This window comes from Vicia villosa, unplaced genomic scaffold (assembly GCF_029867415.1).
Source record: "Vicia villosa cultivar HV-30 ecotype Madison, WI unplaced genomic scaffold, Vvil1.0 ctg.001572F_1_1, whole genome shotgun sequence".
Classification (NCBI taxonomy): Eukaryota; Viridiplantae; Streptophyta; class Magnoliopsida; order Fabales; family Fabaceae; genus Vicia; species Vicia villosa.
The window spans coordinates 365,952-377,861 of NW_026705664.1; the positions used below are offsets into that span (position 1 = coordinate 365,952).

Sequence of the window (11,910 nt, forward strand, 5' to 3'; positions counted from 1 at the left end):
TTAAAATGTAGTTTTTCACTTAAATTTTTAGTTTATTTAACTTTATATACATCTTAATATAAATTAATTTACCTTTAATTTATTATAGTTATAGTGAATTATTAATTAATTTAAAATTAATTTTCACTACAATAGAACTATACATTCTCTGAAAAAATATATGAGATAAAATTAATTTTAATAAAATATTCTTATCATATATTGTTGTATTTATCTTTATAATAAATATTGAATAAAAAATATTAAATTAAAAATGTAAATATTCTTAACCAAAAATTACAATTAGAAAAATAATTAATATACGATAAATATAAACAATATATTTATTTTTATATTTAATAAATTGACAAATTATATTACAAAACAATTAATATTTATTACATAACTGTATTTGCATTAAATATAGATTATATACCTTGTTTATTTAATAAATTTTTAAAAATATTTATTTATTTATTTCAAGGATCATAAAGAATACATAAATAATGTACTAGTAATAAACAAATATTACAAAATGTGAGAATCTATAGTGTTCCTACTTCTCACTTCTTTCAATTCCATGCAGAATCTTTGTCTCTGGCTGAGGTTGATATGTCATCTAATTTTTCGTGCTGCTTGGAGTTTTATATTCATGAATCATGCAACACCTAGAGTAATTAAGAACTACTCCTTTTATTTTAAATATAAATAAAAGGCATAATATATTTGATTAAAATTTAAATCAAGTACATTTTAAACTTTGAATTTAAATTTAATAGTAAATTTTAACTTTTACTTGTGTTTATGTTGGAAGAGAGAATGATGTGATGGTTTTGGTCTTATTTCAAAAGTGAACACACAAAAAAACAATCATGTAATCACAAGACACAATGCATTCTTGTTTTGGAACCACTTGAAAATTACAGACCAGTTTTGTTTTTTCTATCCTATAAAGTCATCAATTTGTATAGTGGTCAGTTTTAACCCATGATCCAAGCAATCTTTGAAGTTACGACATTGAGGTTCTGTTAATTAGGACAATAACATAATTCTATTTGTTGATGTTTTAATTAATGAATTGTTAATGTTTCAACATATATAGTACATGTCTGGTAGTAGTCAATTGAATAGTCTTAGGTACTTTAGAAGAACACAAAATTGATATGAAAACCAATAATGAGTTATGTTCCAGGCTCTTTTGTTTGAGAGGGAAGATATTTGAAGTTTCTTTCAAAAAATTTATGCATTAATAGTAGCATAAGGTTTGGACAGAGTGAGTCAGAGATTTTTGGTGCCATATGTACAAACTTAAATAATAGTGCTCTAAGACTACGAACAATGGTTTATGGATTCAACACCTTAATTTTTCATTTTTTACACTCCACATTATCTTTTCTCTCTTCGACCTAATAATTCAACACTCATTCAATTTTTATTCACTACAATAATTTTTGTTTAATAAAATTCAACGCCCTACCCACTACTTTTATTTCATATTCATATTTTCTTTTATGCTTTTGTTTTTGTGGTTATATATTAATAACAATTATCAATTAAAATTAAATTAAAATAATTAAGAGTTAAATAATTTTTTTTCTAATTTAATAACTTATTTGAATCTTATTTTTCTAATTTTATATTTTAGTAGAATTTTGGGTGTTAAAAGGTTATTATTGGGATCTATTTTACTAAAAAGATTGTTAGTGCTACAAACAAGATTTTACTTGAGGCTAAATAGAAAAATTAGAGAGAAAAATCTCAATTTTTTTCCGTGTCCAAATATAATAAACCAAGTCTCTATTTATAGGGGAAAAAAAATAAATTTTGATGAAAATAAAAAAATAAAAAATTGACTTAAAATAAAATAATTAATTTCAAATAATTAAAGTGAGATAAAAATTTAAACAATTACAACAACCAATAAGATTTTGCAAAGTATTATAGTGGGCCCCACTTCCTCCTCATTCAACATGTTGAATGTTTTCAACACAAGATGCTCCTGGATGTCCACCTAGCTAGGCATGCTCGTTAGGAGATCATGGAGAATGAGTAGGGCATGGATGATAATTCCATTGATGTCTTACCGATTTGTCATAATATAATGCGTATTACACATAAGGGCACTGACTCTGGGTTGTTTGAGAGAGGTGGAGATGAAGCAGTTGCCCCAACACGTTCTATCCTTACTGAGGCATGGAATGCCTAGGGTTACCGTAGGCAGAAGGGGAGCTAGGGTGTTAGGATCAGGCATACTCGGTAGACTATGCTTTTGATTGTATTCTTTTTTATTTTTCATCGACTTGAAGAACAATCATTGTACTATTATATTCATTTTCTATAATATTCGGTTTTATTAACGCATTACCGAATTCTATAATATTCGGTTTTATTAATCGTTGAAACAAATAACAAACTTTTTAATCAAATTAAAATTAGTTTGGATTGAGAACAACAAAATCTTAGTAAATTGGTTTTGAAAAAAATACGCAGACAATAATTCGGAGTTGGATCTCCGAATTAACTCCAGACACTTAGTTTGGAGATGTATCTGCGAGTTTACCCTTTGGGTGTATTCGGAGATGCATCTTCAAACTAAATTTAGGTAAAAAAAAATGGTATTTGATTAGTTTGAAGATGCATCTCCGAATTTACCTAAAAACATTTTAGAATTTTTAGAGGTGCCCCCATTATACAAGGGTGCAATGAGAATTGCTAAAAAAATTGGTATATCTGTCTTTGGCCGGCCACGACCCAATACTACATAGGCTTAATAGTCGTCTATTGTATATATAATACAACATAATACAACTTAATACAACGCGAGCAGTAAAAATGTATGATTATATTTATAATTCACTATGTTTATTTTATCGCACGAACTAACTTATATGTTGGAATGTTAATCTTACATATTCACTCTGGATAGGTTATAAGCAAATGCAACAATTGCTGTTGCATAGGGTTCAAATTTAAAAAGGCCTCAATTTTAAAAAAGTGTTAGTAAATATAGAAGATGATGAAAGGAGCCTAAAAAATAAACATATTATTTTATTTAAAAAATACAAACTTATTTATTATTTTATAAAAATATATATAAAATCTATAAGTTGCAAAGTAAAAGTAATTTTGTTAGATTTTAATAAAAAAGTATAGAACTATAAATTCCAAATTAATAATAAGCAATACTGTTAAATTAAAAAATTAGTAATCTTGTTAAAAAATGAAAAGTAACTAGATTTTATTTTTTTTATATTGAATTATTTTTTATTTTAAACTATTTTTTTCAATCAAAATATATAAATGTAACTTGAATTTAAGTAGCATCAAGACCGACATTTAACAGGTGCAGCATGTGATTCTACACTAACCCTAAATTAGGGCCCACTTATTTTTTTAACTATTAAAAAAAATATTTTACACTTATTTTTAATATAAAATCATAAATTGTTTTAAAAATTTATTTTACCCCTATTTTTTAAAAGCAGATGTAAAATTATAATTTATTTTTAAAATCTATAATTTTATATACTTTTTTTTAAAAAAAAATTGATATAAATTGATATTTTTAAACCTACTTTTTAAATTAAAACATGGCCTCTAGATTAATTGGGCCAACCCTGGGTTCACTCTGCGCAATCGAATTAAAGTAGCATGCACCACCGTATTAAGAATCTACACCAACAATTATGGTTCATGAAAGAAACAGTGGCACCGTTTGTGAGAACAATTTTTTATTCCTATAAATTTTCACAAGTAGATCTCTCCTTATTCAATTAGATTTCTCTTGACTCAATCAGATTTCTTCTAATTCGATCATATCTCTTCTAGTTCAAACCTCAATCGCTTGGACAAAAACGCTAAGATGGAAGCATCTTTGAATTTTATTTTCGAAGATTCTTCAAAATTCTCCAAGTCAAGATCATTTTTAGTCTTTGCCATAGACACGGTAGGTGGAGATTTGTTCTAGCAGGAAAAATCTCCATTGCAATGTTCGCTTAAATTAACATTTATAAGTGAGAAGCAAAAATGTGACAGACCAACCATGTCTATGGGACCCCGAATACGATACTTCTGTTGATTATTACCGCTATTATCGATAATCAATCTGTCTTAGGGATCCTCATTGATGAGGAAAGTTCCTGCAACTTGATAAACCTTATAATCTTCATAGATTTGGGCTTAAGGAAGCAAGATCTGAGACCATGCGAAGGTCAAAGTCTCATACCCCCTTCAAAGATTCTTCTAATGGTCCATGTGGACACATGTATTTACTGGTCTCCTTGTTAGAGGGGGAAACAGTAGAATCGTAAGAGTTTGTTTTTTTGTGATTCCATGTGAAAGCATCTACAACGACATTCTTGGTCATCCATTCCTGGAAGTTTTGGACGCTCTAGCCTTCCCCCTCCATTTAAAGAGGAATTATCACAGACAAAAGTTAATTCTTTAAATATTTTAATTAATTTTTTTAATAATTTAGATTTTAAAACTTTACAAAACTATTTTTTTTATTTCTCAAAAATAATATTTTTACAATATATAGATATAATAGATTCTTGTATTATATTTATTCATAACTTATAATATAGTTAATAGTTATTTTGCCCCCTGTCATATAGGACAAATTTAAAAAACAACCCTATAAAAAAATCACAGATTTCATCCATGTAATTTCAAGATTCCTTTATTTTATTTTCTCAATGGATAAAGTCAACAAAAAACATGACATGCCGCTGGCGCTGATGTGTTGTTTTTTTTAATTTATTTATTTGTTGAACCCATGACCGTTTGCATAATAATATAAGCCCTTATCACTAGGCTATTTATTTTCTTTGTTTATTAGTTTGCATCAAAATGAATATATTACATAACTTCTATTTATTTCTCAAATTGATTTTACATGAGTATTATTCATCCATATTTCATATATCTATTTTAATTTTTAAAATTAATTTTTTATTTAAACTGAAATATATTATTAAAAATATATTAAATAATATATTATTTTAATATACTATTAATTCATGTTAATATATATTTTAAAATATAAAATATTATATTTTAATATTGAACATAAATATAATATTTTAATATATTATTTCAATTTATTAAATAATATAATATATTAATATACTATTATTTAATAAAGGATTAATCACAATTTTTCCTCCTGCCATATAGGGCGAATTCCAAAAATAACTTTGCAAAAAAAAATACAGTTTACATCCTTGTAATTTCAAGATATAATATTTTAATATACTATTAATTCATGTTAATATATATTTCAAAACATAAAATATTGTATTTTAATATTGATTGTAAATATAATATTTTAATATTGAACGTAAATATAATATTTTAATATAGTATTTTAGTTTATTAAATAATATAATATTTTAATATACTATTATTTAATAAAACATTGAACATAAATATATATTTTAATAAACTGAAATATTAAAATATTTAATAAATATAATATTTAAATATAACATTCTAATATAATATTTAATAAACTGAAAGTAAATATTTAAATATTTGAATAAATTTATTATATAATAAATTGAATAATTTATTATGTTGAATAAATTTACTTTTTAATAAGAAATTGAATGTAAATAAAACTAATATTAATAAACTGAAAAATAAATTAAACGTAAAATTTTTTTTAAGAAATTGCAAATAAATATATTTTAATATTTATTAATCATAAAGTGAATGTATTTTAATATTTATTAATATATTTTAATATTTTAATATTTATTAATAATAAACTGAATGTAATATTTCTTAATATATTTTAATATTTTAATATTTATTAATAATAAACTGAATGTAATATTTATTAATAATTATAAACTAAATATATTTCTATAATTATATATAATTTTCAAATATGATATACTAAAAGTTAATAATTATTAATTATTTTAAACTGAAATATATTATACTAAAAATGTAAATAATTTATTGTAAATTAAAGGTAAATAAATATTTTCTACATAATTACTTTAACATATTTATTTAAAAATAGCTAATATATATTTATATATTTTAATATTTATTTTAGAATAATATTTGTTTATGTATTTAGTAATAAAACGTTAATTCCTTTATATTTTTTTAAGATTAATTTTTTTTTACAATGTTACAATTTTTTTTAAAATTTTAATGTTAGTTAATATAATTATTAATATAATAGTTAATAAATAAATAATATGTTAGTTAATATAAATAAATTAAGTAACATATATTAAATTTAGAATAATCCAGTTTAATAAGATGTTTATGTTAACTTTATCCTAGTGTAGTTAAGAAACTTAAAGAGAAATTGGCCTAGTGGAAAGGAACTTGGTTGGTATAGTGATGGTGCATTTTAGTATTTTTTTTCCCCTCTCCTCTAGTTAGAGTTTCGTTTAACAATATGAATGATACATTTCTTCGTTGTTAAATTATTACACCCTTGCATTCTTATTTCTCCTCTAATACTTAACTACTGTGTTAATTGTAGATTTTTTCAATTCTATTTTGAAATATGATTTTCAATTGAAATGAATTGAACAACTGCACACTGTTTTTCAAACCGAAACTCCACCACTTTCTCGATTTTCAAAGTGACGTTCATTATTTAATATATATATATATATATATATATATATATATATATATATATATATATATATATATATATATATATATATATCTTTGAATGAAACTTTTTTAATGAATTTTATTGTCACCTCTAAAAGACATTATACGAGTGTCAAAGGTATGTGAGAAGCTCTTCAAACTCTCTATGAAGAAAGGGATGACAACAAGGATTCTAAAAATCAATATGTATATAAAAGAGTTCGAACTATTTCGTATGGAACCTAAAGAATCCGTGAATCTCATGCAAATTATATTCCTCCACTTAACTAACAAATTGAGCAACTTGGATAAAACCTATTCTAACAAAGATTGTGTTAAAAAAATATTGAGATCTATGCGTAGTGAGTGGCATCTAAAGGTTATCGCTATAAAAGAATTAACGATCTTTGATACTTTAGATATCACCAAGCTGTTTGTGAAGTTAGTCGAACACGAAAATAAATTAATTAATACGACGTGTAAATAACGAAGTAAATTCGGTGAATTGGATCCAACGACTTGAGATGGACAAGTAGTCTGGTTCCGGTGGACATCCTTTTAGTGAGAGTTCATATATTCACCAGTCTTACACAAGAGAGTGTTGGATTAAACCTTTAGGCCCTCTAGTATTAGGCGGCCCAAAATACAAACTATTATTTGATTTAAGACAAGCATGAATCTATAAAGAGTTTCTATAATAATCCTAAAAATGACATGAAAGATTCTCCATCTTAACGTTTATAATTAACATTTTAAATCAATTTACATAAATAATAGTTTAGTCACATTTGTTTTTCTTATTTTAGTATTATTCTATTATCGGATAAAATTAAATGTTTAAGTTTTTCAGTTTTTTAATCAAATCTTTCCTATCTTTTCACTATCTAAAGATTTTTTTTAGTCAAATCAAATCAAATCTTCACTTTCATTAATTTGTAAGATTTTTTTAATCAAATCAAATCTCCACTTTCCTTGATTTGCAAGCTTTCTATAAAACATATTAAAAAAGCTCAATAAAAACGAAAAGGTATAAATACTCATTCTTTCAGAAATCTCTCAAACACTGAAACCATCACTGTTTCATTTCTTCTCTTCACACTTCTCTCGTCTCTTCATTCATCAACAACGCACTCTTTCGCCTCGTTTGCGACGGTTGTTCCATCTCGCTTATCGGCTTCTATTGGTTTGTCATCTCACTTTCTTCATTTCCTGTTTCTGTGTTTTGCTTTTCCTCATTTTTGTTTATATATTGCTCTTAATGAAGTTCTAGGGTTTTCTAGGGTCTAGGGTTTTGATCAGTTTTTGCTTAGTTTCTTTGCATGATAATGGTGTATTCTAAAGTATACTAATGTTGGATGTTTTTTAGACTATCATGGATACAAAAGTGGCGAGGTTCAACGGAACTAAACGCGTCATTGGGACGAAAACCTGCATCTTTTGGCTCAATGGAAGATGCAACAGAGATAATTGTAGGTTTTTGCACGGTGAACCATCGACTCATTCTTGGAATCATAATGAAAGGAAGGGGCGTTTCTCTTCAACACCGTATCATAATCCGAATAAGAGCCTTCCCAAACATAATGCCAGCAGCACCCTTTCAAATAGAAGGGTTGGAGGTGACAAGTTGCCTCCCAAATGTAACAAGAAGACTGTGTTTATTAGAAAGACCACGGATGACAAGTTGCCTCCCAGACATGAAACTGAGGGTTTGTTAAATCGAAAGACTGAGGACGAGAAGTCGCTTCCTAAAGATGCTACTATTGGAGATGACAGAGAAAAGACACAAGTTGTTACTAAGGTTTCTCCAAAGCATGTCTGCAAATATTGGATGAATGGCGATTGTGTTCGCGGTGAACATTGCCGGAATTTACATTCGTGGTTTTATGGTGATGGCTTTGCCACATTAGCAAAGCTTCAAGGACACAAGAAGGTACTTACTTAGCCTTATAACGACAGCCGTTTTACATTTCTATTTAAAAGCTAGAAATTTTGGCTTCTTTTTTTGTTGATAATTAATTCTGAACTAGTTTTAATTGAAATATTTGTGAGCAGCTTGTCACTGGAATTGCACTTCCACATGGATCAAACAAACTTTATTCTGGCAGCACGGATGGGACACTTCGGACATGGGACTGTGTTACTGGTCAGTGTACTAATTTGACGAATCTTGGTGCTGAAGCTACCTCTTTGATCAGCGAGGGCCCGTGGATTTTTGTTGGTCTGCATAACATTGTCAAGGTAAGCTCTTATTCTTACTTCGATTATTCTTTTCTTTCATTATATGGTTTTGTCAATTATATAGAACTGTTACTTGTAAGCTGATTATGTCATTGTGGTTTTTGTGTAGGCATGGAATACGCAGACTGCTTCTCATTTAACTCTCGATGGACCTAAGGGACGAGTCCTTTCCATGGTTGTTGGCAATGATACACTCTTAGCTGGAGCAGAGGTAACTAACTACTAGTTGTATAGTATGTTTTGTTCTCTTACTTTTGTAACAATTCATTTCTGTTATCTATCAATTTATGTAAAGTTTGATTGTTTAAATCGCAGGATGGTGTAATTTCTGCTTGGAGAGGCAGCTCTAAATCCGATTCCCCTTTTGAACTGGTTGCATCACTACGCGGACACACTAAATCTGTTGTTTGCCTGGCTGTCGGATGTAACAAGATGTTGTACTCAGGATCCAAGGATCAAAGCATCAAGGTATATTTCGATTGTTTGGCAATAGAGTTTCTGTGAATCTTCAGTGGTTTCTTGCTTTTCTATGTCAGCTCTACACAATTGCTTGTTGCTTAATATATGTTTTGTTTGATAATTGATAATGATTTCTTATTGTTTTATTCAGGTTTGGGACCTAGACACATTTGAGTGTAAAATGACACTCAATGCGCATACAGACGAAGTCACGTCCCTTATTTGTTGGGACAATTTCTTGTTATCCGGTTCATCAGACTGCTCTATCAAGGTCTGGTATAAAACCGTCGAGGATACTTTGGAAGTTGCATATTCACACAATGTAGAAAATGTAAGTTACTTTGCTAGTATGTTTAACATCATTCATCTGCGTGTTTTCATATGTAGTAGTCAAATTGACATATCTTGCAACGGTCACGAATGAAAGGGGTTGTTAATATTTTTCTTTGTTCTGATTATTACAGGGCGTTGTTGCGTTATCTGGGATGACTGATCCAGAAAACAAGCCTATATTGTTCTGCTCTACCAGTGACAATTCAGTTCGCCTCTATGAACTTCCATCGTAAGTAAACTTGCAACCATCGTCATCGCATTCTCATGTAAACTTGAACTTGTTCTTGACCATATCTTTACATTTATGATTTACAGATTTGCCGAGAGGGGTAGATTGTTTGCTAAGCAAGAAGTTGGATTAATCCATACAGCTCCGGGTGGACTCTTCTTCACCGGAGACAGAACTGGTTTGCTGACTGTCTGGAAATGGTTGGAAAAGCCCAAGGTTGCAGCATCCTCTTGAGTCATGACAAATGCTTTCTTCCACCAACTACTTAACACTGTTGATGTAATTTGAGTGATCCTTTAAGCTTTAGGCAGAAGGTCACACAATTCAATTATTCTTTTTGCCAATCATTTAAGAAAGCTAATTGTAAAAGCAAGTATGTATATATTAAACAGAGCAGTTTCAATTCCATTTTTTGCTCTCTTCTGCAGCTCTGCTGTTAGTTAGAGGTGTACTTATTGTAAACAAAGTATATATTAAATAGAAAATTCCAATTCTATTTTTCTTCCATTTTTCTGTTAGTAGCTAAAATAACTTAAAAAACAGAAGTGAAAATATAAGGACAGTTCAAAATCAAAATATTAAGAAGAAACTTAGTTCTGTTTAAATTGATCATATTGTTAGTTGTGTGCAAGAATACAAGTGTATATGAGAATACACGTCAGTTGGATTTGATCATCTAAGGCAATAGTCCTCATATTCTTCCATTCCATCCTAGTTAAAATTTGCATTTCTGTTTATGTAGAAGACAAGTTTGACCACAATGATTCTAAAATCTAAACTTTGTTGTCTTAAACAAATCAACTAAGTAATTGGATTCCTAGCATCATGCCCAATTCCTAATCAGATTCCTAGCATTTTGATTTAATTAGATTCTTAATAGCTTATCTAGTGAAACAGTTCACCTGAGTGAAAAAAATAAAGCTCTACTCTTGATTGTTTATCCTTTCCATGGGACTTGTATTGAATGAAATTACTCCCGATTTTTAATATGAGAAAGTGACAATGTAAAAAAAAATTACACTATCAACCAATCACGATCATATATTCCGTCAAGTCAGATTTTAGTTTTTAAAATACTGAAATAACATGGCAGAATGATATATTCCTATTGAATGACATAAATTTTTTTTACATTGCCAGGCATCTCCATTAAACTTTTAAAATATAAAAAAAAATATTTTTTAATCAGATATATTAATTATTCAATATATTAAAAAAAATTGTTTTTTTAAAATAACAATAAGATAAGTATAAGGAGATAACTTGGAAAGTTAGTAAGAAGTGACTAATTTCTTTTTGGTTAAAAGAAATTGTCGTAAAAAAAAAAGTAAAATCTATATTTAAAACAAAAGAAATTATAGAGAAATTCGTATGTAGAAATATAAAATCCGCAAATAAAATAAACATCAAAAAATAGGGTGCATTTGGAGGGTTTTTTTTTTTAAATTGACAAAATTGAATTTTTATGAACTTTTTTTTTATCCAAGCAATTGATCCATTAGATTAAAAATATTGGGTTTACATTATGTATAACAATTTGGGCCTGAGGTCCAATATCTAACCTATCATGGTCCAAGTCAACTTAAACCATACCAATACTATAAGTTGCTTCATTACTCTCTTTTCGCCGATGCTTGAAGCTGACATTATTGAGATCATTCACGTTTCTCTTCATCGTACCACATAAAACCCCAACACGGTTTATGGGTAACTTTCCTTCCTCCATCTTTATCATCGTTATCAACTATGTGTTGTCCGATTCAAACATGAACTCCCTGTGACCTTTAACTATCGCTCTGTCCATCGCTAACTTCAGAGTCATAACTTTAGTTGTTAACACATCATCTTCACCTGCTCTAATCCAACTGATTTCCTCAATGATCTCACCAATGTGAGTATCACCGCTCCTAAACTCCATAGCCCTTTCTCCTTCAAGCTCGCATATGTAGCATAGATCAAGCAGTTGTTACTTTCTAAATAAGTATTATTCTTCTGCATGTTCATATTAGTCATGCTATCCATCACTTTGCCTTTATTGATCTTGT

At 28.1% G+C, this 11,910-nt stretch overlaps 1 protein-coding gene across 1 annotated transcript; it reads left to right on the top strand.

Moving 5' to 3' along the window:
* Window positions 1-7,883: 7,883 nt before the first annotated feature.
* On the top strand, window positions 7,884-10,280 carry LOC131635859 (zinc finger CCCH domain-containing protein 48-like). Its single transcript, XM_058906494.1, has 7 exons — window positions 7,884-8,536; window positions 8,659-8,844; window positions 8,954-9,055; window positions 9,160-9,312; window positions 9,455-9,634; window positions 9,768-9,865; window positions 9,952-10,280. Exons 1-7 carry the CDS (start codon window positions 7,979-7,981, stop codon window positions 10,097-10,099), a joined length of 1,425 nt encoding a protein of 474 aa, XP_058762477.1. The 5' UTR covers window positions 7,884-7,978; the 3' UTR covers window positions 10,100-10,280.
* The last annotated feature ends 1,630 nt before the right edge of the window (window positions 10,281-11,910 follow it).

Bases quoted from the DNA above. Each gene is read 5' to 3' on its own strand.
- LOC131635859 (XM_058906494.1), top strand. From the start codon at position 7,979: ATGGATACAAAAGTGGCGAGGTTCAACGGAACTAAACGCGTCATTGGG. The intron at 8,845-8,953 runs GTAAGCTCTTAT...GTTTTTGTGTAG, and splicing joins GTCTGCATAACATTGTCAAG to GCATGGAATACGCAGACTGC. The intron at 9,056-9,159 runs GTAACTAACTAC...TTTAAATCGCAG, and splicing joins CACTCTTAGCTGGAGCAGAG to GATGGTGTAATTTCTGCTTG.